General features: G+C 37.8%; 5 protein-coding genes across 7 annotated transcripts; 3 read left to right on the top strand and 2 right to left on the bottom strand.

Moving 5' to 3' along the window:
* The first annotated feature begins 1,689 nt into the window (after positions 1–1,689).
* On the top strand, positions 1,690–3,150 carry LOC136250754 (uncharacterized). The gene has a single exon (XM_066043031.1). The coding sequence runs from the start codon at positions 1,861–1,863 to the stop codon at positions 2,953–2,955; it is 1,095 nt and encodes a 364-aa protein (XP_065899103.1). The 5' UTR covers positions 1,690–1,860; the 3' UTR covers positions 2,956–3,150.
* A 3,622-nt stretch (positions 3,151–6,772) lies between these two features.
* On the bottom strand, positions 6,773–13,219 carry LOC136250759 (endonuclease III-like protein 1). 2 transcript variants are annotated; one of them, XM_066043036.1, is made up of 6 exons: positions 13,059–13,215; positions 12,882–13,012; positions 9,045–9,215; positions 8,759–8,842; positions 8,358–8,539; positions 6,774–7,024 (listed from the first exon to the last, which is right to left on the bottom strand). In XM_066043036.1, exons 2-6 carry the CDS (start codon positions 12,954–12,956, stop codon positions 6,892–6,894), a joined length of 645 nt encoding a protein of 214 aa, XP_065899108.1. In that variant the 5' UTR covers positions 12,957–13,012; positions 13,059–13,215; the 3' UTR covers positions 6,774–6,891. The 2 variants fall into 2 exon arrangements, with proteins under 2 accessions (XP_065899107.1, XP_065899108.1); XM_066043035.1 differs by having other exon boundaries at positions 6,773–7,024; positions 12,882–13,219.
* Positions 13,204–17,031, top strand: LOC136250761 (small ribosomal subunit protein bS18m-like). The gene is made up of 6 exons (XM_066043040.1): positions 13,204–13,285; positions 13,339–13,379; positions 14,564–14,662; positions 15,006–15,072; positions 16,404–16,463; positions 16,779–17,031. The coding sequence occupies exons 1-6, from the start codon at positions 13,234–13,236 to the stop codon at positions 16,838–16,840; spliced, it is 381 nt and encodes a 126-aa protein (XP_065899112.1). The 5' UTR covers positions 13,204–13,233; the 3' UTR covers positions 16,841–17,031.
* Positions 17,032–17,261: 230 nt separating this feature from the next.
* LOC136250760 (cytochrome b-245 chaperone 1 homolog) lies at positions 17,262–20,969 on the bottom strand. 2 transcript variants are annotated; one of them, XM_066043037.1, is made up of 7 exons: positions 20,813–20,969; positions 20,156–20,194; positions 20,033–20,106; positions 19,897–19,984; positions 19,762–19,838; positions 19,598–19,665; positions 17,262–17,445 (listed from the first exon to the last, which is right to left on the bottom strand). In XM_066043037.1, the coding sequence occupies exons 1-7, from the start codon at positions 20,904–20,906 to the stop codon at positions 17,340–17,342; spliced, it is 546 nt and encodes a 181-aa protein (XP_065899109.1). In that variant the 5' UTR covers positions 20,907–20,969; the 3' UTR covers positions 17,262–17,339. The 2 variants fall into 2 exon arrangements, with proteins under 2 accessions (XP_065899109.1, XP_065899110.1); XM_066043038.1 differs by lacking the exon at positions 17,262–17,445 and adding an exon at positions 17,452–19,429.
* On the top strand, positions 20,885–22,213 carry LOC136250757 (mannose-1-phosphate guanyltransferase beta-like). Its single transcript, XM_066043034.1, has one exon. The coding sequence runs from the start codon at positions 21,045–21,047 to the stop codon at positions 22,125–22,127; it is 1,083 nt and encodes a 360-aa protein (XP_065899106.1). The 5' UTR covers positions 20,885–21,044; the 3' UTR covers positions 22,128–22,213.
* The last annotated feature ends 1,279 nt before the right edge of the window (positions 22,214–23,492 follow it).

A 23,492-nucleotide genomic window follows, 5' to 3' on the forward strand; every position in this document is an offset into this window, starting at 1 on the left:
ATGCTTCAGGAGATGCTGATGTGATGATTGTACATTACAAAAAAGCAGTAGAATTAGCCAGAGTAGCAGACACTGTGCTAGTTGGCGATGACACCGATCTTCTTGTATTGTTGTGTTATCATGCCTGCTTGGAATCATACAACACATTTTTCAAATCAGAGTCAAAAAAGCCACTATGAAACCCAGGCTGTGGAACATAACTGCTGTCAAAGAGAAACTTGGCTTTGAAATATGCTATATAAAACATTCTCTTCCTACATGCAATACTTGGATGTGACACAACACTACAGCTGTATGACATTGGGAAAGGTAAAGTCCAGTAAATACTTTCAAATGCAGGCCAAAGTGTTCAGTGCAGTAGCATCTACACCAAATGACATCGTGGCTGCAGGAGAGCAAGCACTAGTGGATTTATACAGTGGAAGTCCAAAGGAAGGATTAAACTCTCTCCAATACAAGCGTTTTTGTGAATAGGTAGCTAAAAACACTACAGTTGTTCTTCCACAAACTTTGCCAGCTGCTGCTAAATATCACAGTTTCCATGTATAATTCCAAACACAAGAGTGGAAAGGTGATGCCAGTGAAATGCAGCCAACTGCATGGGGGTAGAAAGACCATGATGGAAAACTGATGCCTGTGCTAACTAATCTATTACCTGCTCCAGATAAGCTGTTGAAAATGATTAGATGTAACTGTCACACTGACTGCAGCAGCATGAGATGCACTTGCAAGAAATACAAGGTGAAATGCTCTTCTGTTTGTGGCAACTGCAAGGGAACAGGCTGCACCAACTCAGACACCTCAATCCATGAAGAAGATGATACAGATACCAACACTAAATGAAAGCGAAACTTACCATTTATATACACAAGGGAATAGATTTTCCCCTACCACGGCCATGGTTAACGCGTGTCATTGTGTATGTACCTAACTTAACTTGTACAATGTCAGGTTTCGAGTTGTAAACAATTAAATCCATCTTCATGACAATGGAGAATGAAAACAACCGAATTGTATATAAACTATGCTATTTCTCGGTTTCCATGGTAACACATGCACCTTCTAGTCTTCATCATGACCCTCTGTTATGAAAACAGTCCCATACCATGGGAAAACAATCAATAGACAAGCAATAAATAGCTTAAACCAAAATTTAATTAAGTGCGTGGGCGGGACTAAATAATATTAGTTTTGTCCAGTAAAATAATGATAACTTTAGAACAGATTAAGCTATGGATACCAAACAAGTGTCACTTTGTTCCTTATAGTGAGAGCAATCATTTGATACCAAATATAAATAGTTTGGATAATGTATAGCTGAAATAGAAGCACAAATCCTATTTTTTTTGCTAAAAGTGGCAAAAAAGGTCATCAAAAGGTCACTTTGGGAGTTTCCGGGACTTTTGATATGGTATAGAGCACATTTTTCTGTGCTAGAAACTGTTGAAACCATTTGTGTTGCAATTAGTTAAAGGTTAAACCATAAAATGACTGGACTATAGCTACTTCATTTGTTTACATACCGTGGCCCAGCCTGGCTTAGAAGACTCGCCATGTGGCGGAGCATGTGCAAGTGTATATAGAGCGGCGGCCGTAATTGAGCTCATGAACGGACAAAAACGAGAGTAACCTATTTAATACGTGATTGGGATTTGAGATTTCTAAATATTTAATGGATTTCTAATTGGATTTCTGAGATAGTGTTCGGGAGTCCCAAGGTGTTGGCGACCCCTCGCATGATTGTGTACAGGAATATATATGTTTCTTGGTTTCTGTTGTGTGTGAGTAAAAAGCCATTGTTTTCTTTGACTTTTGTCAAACTGTGTTAAAGAGCGTAAGCACCGAGCGGTACAGTGACCGATGGCTGGTATACCCAGAGAAGACGTGCCGTTGGTGTTAGTAACTGGAGCTTCAGGCTACATAGCCACCCATGTCATTCAGCAGCTTCTGTCCTCTGGTAATTACCGAGTACGAGGAACGATCAGAAGTTTGAAGAACGAAGAAAGAGTCAAGGCTCTGAAGGAGTTAGTTCCTGGTGCTAAATATTCTTTAGAACTTTGTGAAGCAGAACTAGAAGATAAAGAATCCTGGGTGCTTGCTGTGAAGGGTTGCACGTACGTGTTTCACATTGCTGCTCCAGTCCCACCTGTCATTCCCAGAGATCCAGATGAGATGTCACGTCCTGCAATTCAGGGCACATTGAATGTGCTCTCTGCTTGTGCTGGAAGTGGCACTGTGAAAAAGGTCATTTTAACTAGTTCCACCATGGCTATATCTTGTGGACTGGCAGGTCATCCTGACAGGGAAAACCACATATACACAGAGGAAGATTTTTCAATTCCAGAGGTATGTCCACCATATGAAAGAAGCAAGGTACTAGCAGAAAAGGCTGCATGGAAATTTGTAGATGAACTACCAGAGAAGAAGTTTGATCTTGTTGTTATGAATCCTGGATTGACTTTTGGTCCGATAATTGTCAGATCTTGTGGCGCTTCAGTTGATTTTGTAAGAGCAATGCTAGCAGGAGATGTTCCAGGAGCAGTCGACATTACCATGATGGTGATTGATGTTCGGGATGTGGCAAGGGCTCATATCATCGCTATGGAAAAACCTGAGTGTATTGGAAAGCGTTATATCCTTGTTGCTGAAAACAACGTTCACTTTCGAACGGTTGCTGAATGGATACAAGATGAGTTTGACCCTCAAGGTTACAAGATAGGCACCATGAGAATTCCGAAGTTCGTTGCTTGGATTATTTCTAAGTTTAACACCAGCATGCGCTTCATTTACCCAGGCATCGGAAAGAGGCTGACATTGGTTAACGATAGAATGATTGATGAGCTTGGGATCAAACCAACACCTATCAGACAGTCAGTAATTGACACTGGATATAGTCTTATAGAATTTGGCTTTGTCCAGAAGACAGATAAATATCAAGGTAGTAGTGCAACATGAACCTGACACTATTATTCATCTCACTGGTGATTAGTATAACATGTCACAATAATTATAATATGTCAAGTGCATATTAACAAGAGTACATAATATATATATATATATTATGTACTCTTGATATTAATTAACATGCATTATGTGCTTATGAATATACATGTTGTTAGTCTATACATTATGTGTTCTATGCAGCTAAAACATCTCACACATATCATGCATGCACATGTTGCATTCATTGGTCCATGTTTCAGGATGGGTTTTACAAGGCAATCAGTTATGTTGTTGACTGTTAATCTGTCTGCATACGGAAATCCTATCTTGTGGCACTTACTTAACTTCTCGATATTGTCTGCTTTCTGAAAAAGTTATGATGTAAGAACTTGTTACTATAGCACTATATAGTGTTCTGACATTGTATATGTAATCATAATTATAATCATGCAATAGGTCAGTTACTGGCTGCTTTCTATTATACATGTGTGTAACATCACAGCCCAAGAGATAGCCTATACTGTACATGCAGGGCTTGAGATTTAATATACACTAGTGCTGAGCGATAGTAAAAATTTTACTATCACGATAGTTACTCATTAAATATCGCGATAGTGAATACTATCCCGATAGTTTATGAAACACTTTGTTCTTAACAAAGTCTTAGTTGTATAGCTATGATTTGCAGTCATATAGAAAGTTATTTTGCATGCACAGGACATTTGTTAATTAACTGCGTGGGCAGCCAATGAATATGGACTTTTGGTATAGCTTTTACAGGCCACTCCCTTGTAAGAAAGCTGGTAATACCAACTGTAAAACAGTATAGAAGGGTTGTTAATACCATTTTAATGCAGATCTGAGCTTATCATAACTATCACGCTAGTGATATCCCTACTATCGCGATAACGATAGTGATTTATTATCGCGATATATCGCACTATCGATACTATTGCTCAGCCCTAATATACACACACAGAAGAGAATGTAAAATGTATTCATGCGTGATCACTGACTACCTGTGGTGAAATTATTATCTCATAGCATGTTAATTGGTGTATATTATATAGTTGCTGGGTGCAGGCCATTACCTTATTAGTTAGATAATAGTGCCAACTGCAATATAGTACAAGTGCTACTAATAATGGGGTTTCTTTCTGGTATTGAAAATAGCCATCTGATATAAGTTAAACAAGTGTAGTGTAAGTTTAATAACAGAAGCCACAGGTGCATGGTGATATGTAAAATAGCCGTTTATAAGATATACATGTAGAAGCCATTTCCAATGCATGCAAACAGATTATGAATTTTGATCACTGTTCATGTTAGGAGTAGTGATAGAGAACCTGTTTTTCCAACAGTGACTAGCTATAACTCAGTACGCTTAGTCAGATCCAACTACGTGTACCATTCCAGTGAATCTAACCATAGTTAGATGCAACCATGAGTCTACATACTTAACTGCGTCAGTTTTAGTGTCATTGAATTCATTTGGAATAAGTTCACTTCAGCAAAGCTTTTGTGAACGGTGTGATTCAAAGCAGTTTGCAAAATAAACTTACAGGAGTTTTTGTTTATTACTCAAAATAAAGCTTTTGTGATTTTGTCCTCACAAAAAAACATTTCACACAATATTTCAGTACAAATTCACATTATGAATTACACTGTAACATGGTATCTAGAGTGTGTAGCTCATTAAATGATATAAATTTATTGGTCTACATTTGTAAAGATTGTAATAAATACAGTACAGTATATAGGAACCTCTTGGAATTATATCAATGTCTGCCGTATGCTTCAAATTACTCCACGCACTGTGTGTAAATTTATTGCCAACGTTAGCCCTTCACATTTTGGCCTTTTCTACCACCCCTTAGCCTTGTCCGTGTAAACAATCAATGACAATGTAAGAAAATATCTGATCAAATAATATATTATCATGTCTGAGAAATATGCACCAGAATGTATCGGTCAACCTTGATGACTCAAGACATGAACCATTACATATTACCAAGAGTTAATAATTATTAACTCTTGATATTACCATGTTATACACTAGTATTTATACATGTGTTAGTGTATACCGTATAGCCTAAATATTTTGAGGGGGAAAATTTTCACTGATTTTGTGGGTTTGGGGGTAATTAGCGAAAACTTTAGTCTTGAAATATTTATACCTCCATAATATTATAGTCTAATACATTTTGCAAATCCATGAAAATTTTATTTTTAGCAACCTTGAAATATTTTCCCCTCAAAATATTTAGGCTATACGGTAACATGTTATACGTGGAGTGTATATAATAAGCCCAAAATAAGTTATAGTGCAACATGCTACCAACCCATGTATGTGTTCATACAACAGAAGCACTTCAGTGATCAATATTTCTAGGGAAGGAGGTGCACGTTGTTGTGTACACATACATGAAAGTTAGTAAGTCCTCGTTGCCACTCATTTGTAAAAGTGGATCAGCAATCAACTCTAGCAGAACATATAGCTAGCAGTTCTAAAAATACAAGTACAAGTAAAAATTAGGAATTTTAAGTTTGATTAGGGATCAAAAAAAAGTATAGTCAAACAAGGAAAGACTACATTTAAATCTTGACACTACTACCATGCACCATACCCATTGGCGGGTGGCGAGGTGATATCCAATTGTCTAGCTGAATAACCAAGTATGCTGCATTAATATGGCATCAACAAGTCTATCTCATTGAATAAAGATCTGAGGAGCTTTACTGCAGTTAAAGCAGTTCTTCGTAGAGTCAGCTTTACTTAATTTGGTATCATGCAAGAGATTTGGCTACTTATAATACCAGTCTAGCTAACTATAAGCCCAAAGTTTCATTGCAATAAAACTTTTGGAGCTGTTATCTACGTATGTAAGTTGTTTGAAATCCTTCTTATAAAATGTGTTATTGAAGCTGATTTGAAACATGATGCTATAAACTTACTGTTTACTAATGCAATGCACTGGAATTTGTGCATTGGTGGCCTAGGTATAGTTTGTATATTGAGGGTTACCTAATTGGCACCTTGGTGACTGTGAAAAAAGGGGAGGGAGGGGTTGAATACTGCTTGCTGGATAAGTCACACTGTAGCACACAAAGCAAGTGCAAAAATAATTGGATTTTGTTTGGCAGTATGACCCTCAACAATATACATAGCATGATCTAGCTGCATGGATTGATTAGGTTTCTTTGCGATGTCAAAGTAATTTTCTTTCCTGTCTGGTATATGTGTTACTGCTCCATTGATGGTCCAGAAGACATTGAAAGGTGTGACTTTCAAATCCACAGTAGCTGTGCTATGCTCCTACAATTCTAATGCAATGTAAGTACTTCAAAGTAGTGCAGTTTTATTGTAGTTAGTAGCTGGGACCAGGTGATGTAATAATGTCCATGTAATGGTGTCCGTAGAATGATCAGTTACTTTATAGGGAAGCCATCACGCGGCACTACCGCAATCAACATCTTGCTGCCAACAAAGATAAATGGGACATTGTGAGGCTGGTTTTAGGGTAGTAGTCTTGGCCAGAAAAGCCCACACCTTTATGATCTCTAACAGCACTACCATACTATATTATTAGAATATTTCATTTCATACATTGTTTACTAGCCAACAAATGACAGATGTTACTGTAATCAATAGAATCAATTTTCTGCACCCTAGTTTACACATCACATGTCTTTATAACAACATGTGTGCGACTACAAACGTGATCAAGTGTTAGATCAACAATCATGTGAACTGTCTAACTGCTGTGTATCCAACCAACCCACCCACCACAAACATCACCACAAACATCACCACCAAGACAGATGATCATCAAATATTTTGATAAAATAGATTGGTATTCGTATGATATACAATACAGTCAAAGTCATTGTACGTGTGAATCAAAACACTGTGTAACAGTTATAGCTGTGCCATTACTTCCTCACCACTTAGTGATGAGATAGTTTTCTAGCAGCTGGGCACATCTTCTTGTTTAAACAGTCACTACAACGTGGCTTAACAGGTAAGCATATCTGCTGTCCAAACCCTACCAGCAACCAGTTTACTTCACTCCACTCAGACCTACATTTGGTATATAAATCATTACCAAATAAAGCTAGGGGGTGCCAATAGGTATGGGAGTGCAATGGCGGATACAGGGGGGTTGCAATGGTTTCAGTTGAAACCCCCTCTAGATCTGCCACTGGAGTGTCTATGTTTGTAAATTGATAATTTTTTTCTCATACGAGTGCAGGTCATAGTAATTCATACATTGAAAAATCAACTCTAGATTTTAAACTGTCATGCATGATATGAAAATTGATCAATCAAACACACAGTAATGTGAAATGTAGCCCATGAAGCCGGTACACCACATCAATCAGGAACAACAATAATGTGACTGTCATCGTACAAACATAGCTCCGTACTTCCTTCTTCACGTATAATTTTTGTAGTAAAGTTGCTGCGTACTGTACTTATATAGCAAGTTTTATTCAATACGTAAGACCTATAATGTTTCATAAAATTCACAAAATTTATGTAACTGTTACATAATTCAGGGGTTGATGCCGAGGTGGATTTAATTACCAACTTTGGTATGAACATAATATACAGAGTTTTAAATTTTAAACAATGAATTATTCATGTCAGAAGATTAATTTTTGTCACATCTACAAGGTAAACCACTTGTGGGTTGAGAAACAGTTTTGTGGATAGTCTACTGATCACAATTTGTAGTTGCAAATAAATTAGGCAATAGTTACAGGTTACAAGTGGCTTGGACTAATCTATTAGCAATAATAATAATAATAATGACATGTCAATACCGTCATTTTTAAAGCTGAAATTAGAAGTGTCATTGCATTGAAAGTAATGATAAACTAGTATTGAAAGTAATGATAAACTAGTATTGAAAGTAATGATAAACTAGTATTGACAATAATGACACTGCAACTGGCTAGCTAGACTGTCAATAGCAGTACTGGAATATACAAGTGACAAGGTTAGCTCCTTGCATAACTAAATCATATTCAAAGAGATTATCGATGCATTGTGGGTCAGCTCACTGTTACACTTTTTAATTGATTTGTCCTTTAAGGTTGGTTTGACTGAAATTAATGGACATGAAAGGGAACTGCTTCAAAGAAAGTATACATGTTAAGTGTGATGCATGTTCACAATGATGAATAATTCATAACCATTGATTTTATACAAAAAGAATAAATTTCCTAACAGCAATTGTCCTAATACAAAGAGTAATCAGATTTTCTCAACCAAAACCTTCATATCATCAAACCTTATGACCTGACCACCAACTGAGTGGCATTAGGTCTTGGACATATTAATACACAATAGTAATTGTTACCATATATGAAGGGACCCTTTGTTATGCATTTAACAGTAACACACATACCGAGGCAACCAATCCTCTAATGCCTTTCTAGTGTCTTCAGGATCTTTAGTGGTCTTCTTGACCCATCCCAATCTGTTAGAGATCCTGTGTACATGTGTATCAACAGCAATACCGGTAACATTGCCCCAGGCAATGTCCATCACTAAGTGTGCCATCTTAGGACCAACACCTGGTAATGCCACCTGGAACACATGAACATTATGTACAGTAGCAAGAGAATGAGATGTGATAATACAACTGTAATATGGAAGTTCACTAGTTTAGTAGCAGTTCTTATGATAAATTTTGAGCTTTCATATTACATATTAACTTCATTGTTAGAAACACATAGACATAGACAGTAGACATATCATTAATGACGACTATAGTATGATGACAACAGATCGACACAGCTTACTTACTAATTGATCAAATGTCTGTGGAATGTCAGAATCATATTCCTTCACAAGTATTTCAGTGACTCTCTTTATATAGCCAGCTTTTCTCTGTAAGTATATAGCAAACTTGATAACAAGTAATACATAGCGACTGATCGTAAAACAATTGTATGCTTAACTCAAATGTACTACATTGTAGAGCTTGTGTATATAATTCGATCACATGACGTACATACAGTTCATACTTCTACTGTACAATTCAAGACTTGTACATGCACAAACAACATATACACAAAAAATTTTTACATACCCTCCAGAACCCAACAGGATATATTAACTGAGCTACTTCATCTTCTGGTAAAGTATTAATGTGACTGACTGTCAGTCCGGACTCCTTCAACTGCTGCATTGCTCTGGATGTTATCTCATCCTTAGTCTGACTGGATAACATCAGAGAGATTAGAACTTGGTATCTTTTAACCTACACATTAAACAATAAAATACATACCTAAACTCAACTCTAAAGACAAAAGTGACTACTTTATTTGAGTGTTTCATCAACAGACTGGCATACATTCTATTAGAGTGTGTTCATACAAATGCATGGACTTCATTTATCTGAACAACTAAATCCTTTGTGAATGAACTGGTACCTATGTGTTTAAATGATGTGAGGCCCCAACTGTGCACATTTTGTAATATACATTGTCAACTGTTGACTGGCTTGATAAATTGCAGCAAACAAATGTATTTCATGTGAAATGTTATAGTGCCAGGGGTCAGAACCTGCATACAAACATTGCCATGTACATGTCTGGTTACTAAGTTACCCTCTAAATATGGGATGAAACATGCCTACAGGGAGGCCATACTGCCCAAACAATATGGTGCCAGTCTGCCAGAGGTAAGTAGAATTCTAGGAAACAGGATGGGAACAGAAATTGAGAACAAGAATGACCACCTGAAAATTCCTGATAAAAGTCAACACACCAATATACAAGTTAGATTTTGCAGTACAATGCTTCTTTGTAGCATTGGTGGATCCTTCCACTAAAGCATTTGAAATACTCTAATAGAGCAATCACTTGATTAAAACACTCTAATAGAGCAGTCAATAATGTTTCACCGGGGACCTGCATTAAAAGCCTGTGAATGGATGCATAGGTTAGGTATATAGAACTCATCAACACTGAAAGTTAGCTACTCCTTGAACCAAAACTATTTTATTTAAAGATTCAACTATTAAACATGAAGAGGTTTTAAAAGTATTCTAGTTCTACCTAACCGTTCCTATATGTAAGCAGCTTATTAGGCCTACCCATGTACAGTGGTTGAATCTTTCTGGTTTTTAGGGAGTAGATAGTTTTCATTATTGGTGACTTAGCTAGTCCATGTATGTACCTTCATCAGTTCACAGTCTTTCAATGCGGGATAGCTAGTTAACAACAAAACTTTCTTGACTGCTCTATTAGAGTATTTACTGGAGGTGACTGGTCTATTAGATTGTTTTAGTGGAAGAATCCAACAATGCTGCAAAGAGCTGTAAAATCCAAACTTTATATTGGCATAATGACCTTTATCAGGCATTTTCCATTGGCTGTTCTGGTTTCCACTTTCCGTTTCTATCCCATTTCCATTCTACTTATCCCATAACCAGTATGACTTAAATATCACAGATTACTAACGATACCAGTATATCGCCCAACACTAATATTTGCATCATGGTACTAAAGTAGTCAGATACATGTACGTACTTTTAGCTGAAGGCAATATAGCTATATGCTTTTTTAAATTTATTTTCCCGGGCTAGATGGAATAACCTTGCCACCACCCCAGTATTGGCTGTCAAGTGCTGGACAGCTGGATAACACCAACGACTATTAAGAACAAAGCTATAAGCCTACCATCAGAATAGGCCAGATCAATACTGACAGATATAGGACAACATGCAGAAGAATGATGACCCCTCAGCTATGATAGCTATATGCTTCAAGTATATAACACCTTGTGCTACAAGGATGTCTAGCTGTGTTAGGTAACCAAGCAAACTAGTGAGATAATGAAGTTGAACTTCAAAGTACTTCTGATTTAATTACTAGCATTGACTGCTCTATTAGAGTATTTTGGTCCTTAAGCAAAACTGGTGTGCTATGGTAGCATTGCATGCAAGTTGATGAAATAAAGCATAGGGCAGCTAAAAATTTTAAATCGTCAACAGTGCTTACTTGGCCACAATCTAACATATGATATGAAACTGAGTAACTCCAAACCAGCTAGATGCACCACTGAGTTGTGCATGCATACAAGAGATGCAATTCTGGTCCTGGTTTGACAATTTGATAGACTCAGTGTATAGTATAAACTATCAGCTCATACATAATCACTTATTTTGTGTTTTGATGTAAAACTTCATGTAAAAGGACACGGTTGATGTAAAACTACAGTTGAAAAGAACATGGATCAATTCCTTGTGAAAACATAAAGGCTAAGGGTGAACTGAGTAAGAAATCAATCCGTGTCCTTTTCAGCCTTAGAAAAATAGCTTCACTGTCTCCCATCACTGCCCATGACATTTCCAGTGTGTACGTGGCTTGAAATTAAATGAAGTATACATTTTAAAACGAAAGTTGATTAAACACCCCTAGCTCTAAGGCTCAGGGTGTGAAAAAGAGTTGACATAATCAGTGGCGTAGCTAAGGGTGGGCCTGGGTGGGCACGTGCCCACCCAAATTTCCTTACGAGAGCGGCGCCCGCTGGATTTTGTTATTACCAACAAGAGACAAATGGTGCATACCTTGGTAGCACGACATTTTCGTTGTAAATCAGCAGTTGATATTAAAATAAGTTCAATAATTACATCACGCGATTCGTGTAGTTTCAGTGTTTTCTATTTAATGCACATCCTCACGTGATCCAAAATTTAGGCGGGGAAGAGAGGAACACGAGGAAGGAGGAATCCAGTCTATTTTTCACATCTGGAATATTGAATTGTGAGCAAAAGCACAGATGTTCTTTTGTTGGCGTGGTGAAGTGACCTAAAGTGATAGACAAAAATGGTGTAGCTAAAGTCGGCTGGAGGAGAATAATTGCAATTGGTGGCTGAATTAAGCCATACGATTATCTCAAGAGCCAGGCTGGAGTATAAAGAGTTGTGTACAAGTACAGATGAGTTAAAGGAGACCAGACAAGGAGGTGTTATAAGTTAGTTTCAATTTCCAGCTTCTATATCATTCATGCAATAGCATTAGACTAGTGAAATAAGCTGCAGGAACAGCAGCGTAGCGTATTATTAGCTAGCTAGATACATTTATGCACTTTTGAAACAGTTTTTAAACCAAATGTATGTAGAGTCCACTAAGTATGGACTCGAATTCTATGCTAATTAGTTGCATGGGGGTGAAATGTGTGGGTGAGTGTGCCCACCCATTCGTGGAGGCCTGGCTACGCCACTGGACATAATGATTCTGGACCAGACCCTTTTCGAACAGGCGCTTATAATTATAGTCAATAAGCACCGTGCTGAGAAAAAGAGGTCTGGCCACATGAGACTAATGTTAGGCCCCTATTTGGTGATCATTAGTTTCTCATCCACCGCCCGCATCCTTCTTAAGCTACCGCATGGTAAGCCATTATTTACTCTGCGCATGCTCAGAAGAACGCGTGATACCAAACTGTTATAATTTTTTGTTGATGAACGCTACACTGCGCTATATATCGCCAGGAGAACTGTTGTTTTCCTTAAAAAATTGCTGCAGTGCCAGTTACAATCGTGCTCTATCGACTTCATCAAAGCAGGCTTTCAGTTGACTGTCGAAAAACAGTTGGCGATCACGAAAAGTAGGTGAAGGAAATGTTTGTAGTAAGAAAGAAAGTCAATTTGGACAAGGTCTGTACATCAGTGTGTTAATATTATAAAATAATGGCATAATGGTAATACCCTCCCGCCCGCATCATAATAATTAGAAAGGCTGGATGAGAAACTAATAATCACCGAATAGGAGCCTTAGCTCTATATCATTTTTAATTTAAGATACACATGATATGATTAAAAATTTTTTTTGAAGTGGTGTGACTTGAATTCCGTATACATGGTCAAACAGGTAGTACACATGTTGCAAAAACTGTATACTATATAATACCATAATACCTCAGGTAACACGGTCGTGTCTGCCAGTTTTGCAGCTCCAACATTATCCACCGGAGCATCAGCCTTCTCCCTCATCTTCCTGATGTTATCAAACTGGTCCCGCCAGTTCTTCGGCTCCCAAGTGGGCACATCTGCGACTTCATCTGGTACAGCTATTTTATCTTCTTCATACTCTACCTTTACAAGCTTTCTGCCTTGTTTGCTATCACTCCCTCCGCGTTTCCTTAGCCGCATACCTGCCATAAGGCGCTGTTGATGATAAACCAAACTCGGAATCAACGAAAATCGGTGGAAAGCATTATAAGCGTGCATTAAAATTAATAATCGTGTTCTGCTCGAAATAATTAGGAAAATGTCGGCGTTGTCACTGCACAGGCTTACACAACGATTACCATGGAGCCATTGTAAGGATATTGTGTGATGTGTGTGCAGTGTTTATGTGTAATACAACCTGCAGGTCATCGTACTGGATATATGTTTAAATCCACTTCACGTGCTGTAAGTTGCATACCTGTATCCTATTTTGTGCTTTTATGCGAGATAATGGGATTGTGAGGAACTAGAGATTGTCTCCATTGCTGGCTTTAAATCATGTGAACATGTTCACCATGAATGCAAGACCTAATGGCATAGTGCAATGGTATCCATCTCGTCTGTGTTAATATGTGTGGACAAGCTTGATAGTAAGAGTTGTGTTAAGGAGTTGATTTAGTGTGGTGTCACAGACATGTCATCTCTTACATGCATCAATGAAGGGGAAGATTTTCAAGGATACTATCAATTATCAGACTACATAGTTCTGTCTGAACATTACCAAGCATACTGTACTGGCTGCAACTCCACACTGTTAAGTATGCATAGCTGATTGTTGGAGGATAATTGTTTCCTACTTTGTGGTTCAATAACCCAAGCTGCTGAATTTCTAGTAACAGAAGTTCAACTAGAAATTGTTATATATTATATATGCATGTATAGACATTTTAATATGTATATACGTGTAGACGTTAATTAATTCCTGTAGTCTGAAGTAGGGATTAAATGTCTACTAGTATACTTCAGGTGTAGGTGACTTCCCTTGTTCATTGATCCCCAATTGAACTTAAAATTCCTAAATTTTACTTGTACTGTACCTGTATTGCATTAAGAGTGTATAACTATATAATTGTCAGCCCCAAACTGCTTATGGTATTTGTGTGTGTTTTATTAGAGTATTAAGAAATAGCTTTACTGTAACTGGTATGCAAAGTCTTACTGCCATCATCTCTGCTGCTACAATCACATGTCATTAAATTGTTTATGCTGTGGGAAATCATTGTTACTCTAATGTAATTATGGCTGACATGTAACTCTTGTACCGTATAACCTAAATATTTTGAGGGGGGAAATTTTCACTGATTTCACAGTTATCAGCAAAAATTTTATCCTTGAAACATTTAGACCTCCATATAGTCTACAAATATGCAAAAAAAAAATATTGTTAGCAACATTTCTCAACCTTGAAGAATTTGCCCCTTGAAATATTTAGGCTATACGGTACCATCATGTGATTAGCATACCAGTAATTTTGCACACTTCACTAGACCCATTAGTGTATTAGAATGAGCAGCCATAGTGTGTATCTTCATATGATCAAAGGCATGAAGTGAATAATACCACTACTTATATGATGTGGTTTATTACAGATTGTACCTATGCCAAAAGTTGGACCACTGCTACCAGGAGTAAATGATTGTGATAATAATAATTGTTTGTGCACAAACCGAGTTGAAATTGACTATAAGGTATGGGCTATGTGCAAACTACCAAATTTTTGAGGGATTGTTCTATTAGAGTAGTTGAGCATTTAATCTATACCACAAAGTTACATATGTTACAGTAATGTGAACATAGGTCCCTAGGAGTTAGTTTGGTTAAATACTGTATCATACACATTATGATACAACACTGATGTTCTTTTAAGACAAGTGTATTATGTTTCTACATACATTATGCATCACAAAATTATGTGACCTGAAGATGGTCCACATGATACTTTTTGTACAACACAAGAAGCCATGTTTGTTGATTATATGTATAGTGGAGTACTTCACCCAGTGCTATTATTGATCTTATCCTCCATCACAGAATGCCAGATTTTTGTCCCAGTTCACCTCACCAGTGACAGGAAACATATTACCCAGAACACTAACTAGTAAGTTACACCTTAAAATACCATATATAATGACGAAAGTTTTGTGTGACTAAAGTTTGGCAATTTGAAGCCTGTATCATGTCTGCAAAGAATTGTGTATGACCCCAGTCAGACTGCACTCTCCATTACTTATTGTTATTAGAGCTGTGCAATGACCAGCACTGAAGGTCTGACAGCAACAGTGCTGTAGCCTTTGGATTACTTAACCTAACAAGCAGAAACTGGAGATTTAAACACGTTACTTAACCTACGTACAGTAGCAATAAGATGAAACAGAAAATGAGACAAAGAAAAGGAAAGAATCCCTCCTAGCTCAGGATTTGAACTCCAATCACTCAACAGCCTCTTTCAGGAGGGACGGATTTTAACCTACTAGCATCTATCATTCATTGGTTTGCTTACACATGCATTTACAGCAGAAGGGGCCATAAGAGTTTCAGACCATTGTGATTGGGTAAGTGTTGACTTTTCTTCGTAAGTTTGAAGTACTGAAGTAATGCCACCTTTGCAATGTGCACAGGTACAGTATCAAGTGCCGTATGCTTCCTCTTTACAAACTGGAATTTTTGGTTGAGAAAAGTTTGGTGGATATATTCTAATTTGACGAGTTTGCCAACATTTTCTGCTATACAGTATTTCAGTCTGTCAATAATATAGCCGTAGGGATTAAATGTCAACCAGTATATGTAGCTCAGGTAGCTGTAGGTCCATTGTTTCATTGCTTTTATTCCTTAAGATTTCTAATTTTTTGTTTACTTTTTTTGTAGTAACATACAAGTATTTCAACCATCATCAAAGGAAAGAATGGTGCCAGGCCCATTATAGAAACTAATTGTGCAATTAATTGAATGCATATCCCAACTATCAAATACTGAATTCCATGCTATGTTTCAGAACAGTAAAAGAGAGCTCTTGTGCAATCAATCCGCAGGAATTAAAGTACTAAAGTCATGACACATTACTGCCAATCAACACCTATGTGATAGTGGAGAAAGAAATGGGACATATTGGAGGACAAGTAGCTGCTGCAGTTGGCGAAAAGGCAAGTTTCAGGCCGAAGCGATGCTGAACAGTGAAGAAATCAATCCCAGAGCCTTATCCATAGTCGAGTTACCCATCTGCTTTGCTGGAGGCATCAGTCAGGCAGAGTCAGCAGAATATTCAGTTAATTTTTTTAAATTTCACAGAAACTTGTTGGAGGGACATTAATGGGCTTGGTTATGCCTAACTGCCAAGGGCTGGTCTGTGGGCGATATTTAGACAAGAAAGTCCAAACCTCATTGATCCCTACTATACAGTAATACTGGTGCATTGTATTTTGGACATATTAGGAGTATGCAGATTGGCACAGTGGAAAATAGGAAAATCAATCAAGAAGGCAAGATGTGCAGGTGTGTAACAGCTCCATACACTCTGTAGCTGCAAATTACATTGATACCACTAGAATCTAATACTAGTACAAGGAGTATGTAGAGACATAAGCTTGTTAGACAAACAAATAACCCAAGATGGTTTATTGATGTTTGGGTATATGTACTTACAAGAGTCGTTATTTGCATGGTATAACATGTACAACTGGTTCAGAGATTTATTGGACGTACTGTATGCATACACTAGCATAAGTGGGACCACATACGTTGAGGTGTTCACTAGGGGTGTGTATACTGTTTACAGTGTCTATGTGATGTGTGTACATTGTTCTGTAGGGTTGATGCCTATTATTGGCAAACATCCAGAATACGCTCGTGATCCACCATTGTTTTATTGACCCTGTTGTGTACATCATGTGTCATCTATCAATGAATCTGTTATGAAATATACTGAACATTACGTATGTAGTAAACATACATATTGTAGTATAGTGTCAACGATGGAGTATACATCCTTGCATTTACATTCATGTTATGTACGTCATATTGTATTGAGAAATTTTAGTTGAATGTCCACCTTTATCTTGAACTGCAAACCAGAAGGTACACAAAATTTGCTGAAGACAATACCATTCAATAATATACCTTGTGTGTTAATCATTGGTGCAACCTCATAACATTTGTGAATAGCTAGTTTTGTAGTCCAAAAATTGTCTTTTAGGTACATAATATCATTTACTAAATACAGAGTGATCCTTCCATTCTACAAGTTGCTCCAATCTACCACATGTCTTCAACGTTTTATTCCTTAAATATGTCTTTGTTGCGATGACTATGAATTTGTTTGTATACAACTTTCAATTATGTACAAAAATAATTTACAGTCCTAAAATTTTGTTAGTGAGTTTTCTTCCCTGGTTGTGTTGCCTTCAATGTAGTCACTCTCTCAAAATCTGGTACTCCTAAGAACTCCCTAATTTCATTAGCCAAACTCTCATGAATTCTATGGACACAAATAAAATGAAATCAGATTCTAATGCAGATGGTCATTAAGCTAAGCTACGTACAGTACACACTTAAGACATAGGAATGAGTGATTTTATACAAAAAGCCAGCTCCTGTGAAAAATTAAATGTATGTACTATGTAATTTAGTTTACTGTACAGCACATGTAGGCTGGATTAATTATCATTTCACATAAATAAAGTGTTCTTCAGTAAAATGAAAAAAGTTCACATATGTATATTAATCAGGACTTGATTAAAAAATTGAAGGAACAAAACATGTATGTATAAAACTCTTGTACTACGTATACTCATTGTACTTTGTGTGGGAGGATCAAAGTGCTGCTGCATGCTGTATTTCCCATATTATTCTGATTAGCTGCATGACTGTTCTGTATATGTCATAAAGTACAGCATAGATAATAGACACCCCTACCTGGATTGGAAGCACATGTATAGTGCCCATACAAAAGTACGTGACTATCCACGTTTCGCGCCTGAAGTTTTAAAACACTCTTTCTCACTCGATTCTGTTTACTGTCTGGATACAGCTCGGTTGTTTTAACTGGTAAGTTTAGTAGATTGTTTCTTGGATGGCGATTAGCCTACTACTGGTATAGGTGCTTTCTGTATAAAAAGTATTTGCACATGTTTGTGAAAATGACGGGGTGAACAAGTCTAGTTTAAGGCTGATGCTTATTAGTTACTAGTGCTACGTGTACTGGTATGGGGGTATATTCGCTCCAGTTTAGCCAAGTTCACAAATCTCCTGCTTCTCGTATCAACCTTTCGCACTTGTCAAACTTCTAGCTAATACACATCAGTACACCCACTATGAATAGGCCAAACCTTATATTCCATAGTGGTGCACCTACTACTCGCCAATAAGGAAAACATGTTCTTATAAAATCCACTCTGGGTACTGTGTACAGTATGAGGGGCGCGAAGCGCGGATATGTTAGGAGGTGCTTAGAAGTTTCCAATCCAGTATGGGGTGTCTATTATCTATGAGTACAGTTATGTGGCTAACAAAGTACAATTATGCAGCGCAGTTATGTAAGGAATGTTACGAAAACAGACAGTACGATTGATCACATGCATGACATTGTAAATCACTAAAACTAGCCAGACTAATCCTACCAGGCGGTTCTATGAATAGAAGTAGATTACACGAACACTTACTGATAGTCTGACATGAAGCAACAACCCCATGTAGATGGCACGATGGATTACATGCGTGACTGTCAAATGCTAAAACTAGCCAAAATAATCCTACCAGTTTGTTCTACGACTACAAATAGACAACTTAATGATAGTCTGATCACCAAAAAATTGAATCAATTTGGGTAATCAAAAAATTGCTCCAAGCAAGACAACCAGGAAGTAAAGCACTGCCTATGCTTGTGTGTGCAAAAAATACAGCACTTGGGGGTGTTTCGAGGCAAATACAGCACTCGGCTTTGCCTTGTGCTGTATTAGCCTCTCAACATGCCCCCTCATGTTGTATTTTCCATACACATGTGCAGTGGTGCTTTAACTATAACTTATAGTATGTGGGCAATGTATGATCACACTTGTTTTCTACAAAAAAGCAATGATTGTGTTAAACACTATTATAATGCACTCTCTGCAACAGTGCTATATACAGTTTAAGGCACTGGTGATGCCTTTGAACTGCCCATGTGAATGAAGTGGTACATGCACACCTGTTTCCTTCAGCAACTTGGCACAATGTTTTCCCCATATAACAAAAAATGTTTGCTATGTCTATTTGATCCAGTTGCACACACAGTCCAATATACATGAGTTATGTGAAGCTGAGGTGTGATAACAGGATACAGTAGCTCTGCAGCATGAAATCAATAACATTTGTATTAGCTAAATTACCACTATTCTCTTCCTCTGTTTGTACTACACACGCCTTTCCTTCCAAATACTTGCTCATATGGTTACGATAGACATTACATGCAGAACTCGCATTCTCTACAGAATACAAACATTGGAAATATATTTGCATGTCCAGCACTGTAGATGTTTAAAAAGTATTTCTAGCAAAAATATCCCAGTAATTAAATTAACTTTTACACACTTGTAAACAAAAATCACATTACTTCATAACAAGCCTACTGACTTGTACAGGTCATCACCTACCTCTTGTCCTCATATGTACAAGAAGCTGTGAGTGATAAACTGAATCCATCAATGAACTTCAAGCATACCTACATATAATACATTTACACTATGCATGTGTACCATATATGAATATACATACACGTACACGTACACACACGCACACACACACTACAGGCACATACCTGATGACTAGATCGAGTGTATTTAGACGTGAAGGTTGTAACTTCTACTCCAGCTATTTGTGATAGCTCTGACACAACTACAAGACCAAACTACTCGTACATCACATCCACACACTAATGTATTAACACACGTACTTAATTTTCTGTATCCCAAAATAATTCTTTCTACTAGTCTAGCACTGCAGAGGGTGACTGTCCCCTTTCTTTTATTCAATATACACTCCTACAAAAATCCATCAGTTACATGTCTGCCTTATGAGTATGCGTGTACCTCGTATTTCTCCGTTGAAATATATGCAAAATAAATAGCTATGGCTACTATGGAAAACTGCAGCCATTTGTTGACTGCAAAATATATGTAAAATAATGGGATGACATACAACAATCTACATACCTGTTGACAGAGCAACAAACCATCCAAACAAGACAATCACTGTGGAGTACATAACATACACGTATTAATAGCGGCAAATGAAATTACTTTCTATGTCAGCTAAATCATGCAACACGATTTACTTGTTATGGCATGTAAATGTGAAGTGTGATACAGTAGTTTTTTATTTTATTTTTTTATTGAGGGTCAAGAGCGACTGATAATTCCTATAGGAATGCATGACACACATTATAAACTGATCCCATATACAGGTACCAAGAAAGGTTTCTGCAAATCAGTCCAGGTGCATACAATAACCATATAAGTGTTACAAGGAATCAAATGTAGCACTTGCTCTCACCCATTATTATTATTATTATTATTATTTGTTTTTACTGTGCAGAAATCACAAATGATTATAACGCACAGATATAATTACTTAAGTTATTACAAAAATTATCCAGGGAAGGAAAGGGCATGAACTCTAGCTATCTGACATTTTTTAAACTGACATAGAATGTGTTGACAATGTATCACCTATCAGACATTACACACAACACACACATGTAGCTACCACATCATATCGCATGTCGTGTGTGGTTCCTAATAACATTGCCATGGTATCAGGAATTGTGATACAACTGGCGGATATGACGTGAATGGTGTAATTCGACTCACTTATGAAGACCAGTAGTGATCTAAATGACGGGCTTCGTCTGTAGTGCAACAAGAATTCGTTCTGTTCCACCTTTTCCATGTAGCACTTCGCCATCGTCTGAAAGTTCACGTGGGCGTTTAATAAATAATGCGCTTTTATTAGAATTGCTGAAATTGGACTTTTAGGGGGCACGTGGTACGTCTCAAGTGTTAATTTTGTCACCTCTTTTGCTTTTGTCACGAAATACTCATCATGAAAGCGTTGGTGTTAGTTGGAGGATTCGGGACACGTCTTCGTCCACTGACATTGTCAAAACCCAAGCCACTGGTGGAATTCGCGAACAAGTCTATCCTTCTCCACCAAGTCGAGGCACTGGTTGCCGCAGGAGTCAAACACATCATCCTAGCTGTTAGTTATCGTGCGGAAATGTTAGAAGAAGAAATGAAAGCACAAGCAGATCGATTAGGAATTAAAATAACCACTTCTCTTGAGGAGGACCCACTGGGTACCGCAGGACCGTTAGCTCTTGCAAAGGAAGCCCTAACATGTGACTCTGAGCCTTTCTTTGTGTTAAATAGTGATGTTATCTGTAATTATCCATTTCAAAAGTTACTGGAATTCCATAAATCACACGGCAAAGAAGGTACGATTGTTGTTACTAAGGTAGACGAGCCTTCAAAGTATGGTGTTGTTGTGTTTGACGAAGGCACGGGAAAGATTGAAAAATTTGTTGAGAAGCCAAAGGTTTTTGTATCAAACAAAATCAATGCAGGCATGTACATTTTTAATATTGACATTCTAAAGCGCATCAAACTTCAACCAACGTCCATTGAAAAAGAGGTGTTCCCCTTTATGTCTAAAGATGGAGAACTGTTTGCATTTTCTCTTGAAGGATTTTGGATGGATATTGGACAGCCAAAAGATTTCCTCGTTGGTATGTGTCTCTATTTAACATCAGTTCAAGCCAGCAATGAACTTGTGCTGGAGAAAGGTCCTCATATTGTGGGAAATGTACTGAAACACCCCTCTGCAAAGATCGGTGAAAACTGCCGTATTGGACCGAATGTTGTTATCGGCCCCAACGTAGTCATCGAGAATGGCGTGTGTATTTCGCGCACGACATTGCTTGCTGGTGCACGAGTCAAATCACATACTTGGATCAAGTCATGTATTGTTGGCTGGCGATCGGTTGTAGGTCAATGGGTTCGTATTGAGAATGTATCTGTCCTAGGAGAAGATGTACAAGTACAAGATGAGCTGTATCTAAATGGAGCACTGGTGCTGCCTCATAAGAATATCTCAACTTCTGTAACTGAACCAAAAGTTATTATGTAGATTTTTAAATTAACAGTAGAAATTTAAAATATTTAAGAGTTGTAGAAATTTGCGCGTTATTTCTAAAGTGTATTTTATTTCTTGTCCGGTTTTGTTTTAGCGAGTTCTTTTGTCTGCTGCTATACTGAGCCCATTCGCAAGAAATGGTTAGCCTGCCGACTGCTGAACAAACCGGGATCGGAGAAGAAGCCACGCAGGAGGCGAACAAGGCGGTGCAAAGTTTACTTTTACAACAAGATGGCGCCAAGAGGAAAAGAAAGCCCTACCGCAGATTTAGTGAGACAGATCGCGCTACTATCGGGAAGTACGCAGCAGAACACGGCAACGCTGAAGCTATGAAACGATTTAAAACAGAATTTCCAGAACTGCCAGAAAGCACGGTGAGATCCTTCAAGATCAAGTACAAAGATGCGCTAGAATCCGGAGCATCCTCTATAGATAAGATACCATCTAAGCGAAGAGGTAGACCCCAATTACTGGGGGAATATGATGCTCAAGTGCAGCAGTTTGTGAAGGTATTACATAAGGGTGGTACCTCAGTCACTCCCCAAGTTGTGATTGCTGCAGCAGAAGGCATCATCTCTGCTAAGGACAAGAACCTCCTTGCTACCAATGGTGGTAGTATACAGCTGTCTCGAACATGGGCTGTGTCTCTCATGAAGCGGGTAGGCCTTAGGAAGAGGAAAGGCAAAGATGGCGAGTACAGTGGTATACCTAGTATACCGACAACAGAAGATCTGTCAGTCATCGATCAAATCTCAACCGCCGTGACAACAAATAATATCCCCATGGAACTAATAATTAGTTGGGAACAGTTTGATATGTCACTGATTCCAGATGGTTATGGCAATGACACTGATAGTAGCCTTGCTTGTGGAAACAATTCTTCAACTGTTGTAGTGATGGCTGTGACAATGTCTGGGAACCTGTTACCATTCCAACTGGTATATGATGCCGATGTTCCTCCAAGGCCAGGTGATGAGAGTCTTGCTGATGTTTCACCAATCACGAACCCAAATGATTTCAATATTTATCAACGTAATCCAGCCAACATTTCTGATAAGGAGAGCATTCTCAGTTTCTTAGCCAAAATCATTCTGCCTTACGTAGAGAGAGTACGATCAAACTTAGGATTATTAGCCACCCAACCAGCCATCCTGATACATCGCCCATTATTGGATGAAAAAACTGACATTGAGACACTTCTGCAAGACAATGGTATTATATCCATTGAACTGGACAGTAGTTGTACAGATTGCGATATCACCTTTCCTATCTACCAATCTGTTGAAGAGCATTTGTCTGCAAAATTCAAGGAGTGGTACTCGGGTGAGGTCCAGCAGCAACTTAATATGGGCAAAAGGG

This window comes from Dysidea avara, chromosome 3 (genome assembly GCF_963678975.1).
Source record: "Dysidea avara chromosome 3, odDysAvar1.4, whole genome shotgun sequence".
In the NCBI taxonomy this organism is placed as follows: domain Eukaryota; kingdom Metazoa; phylum Porifera; class Demospongiae; order Dictyoceratida; family Dysideidae; genus Dysidea; species Dysidea avara.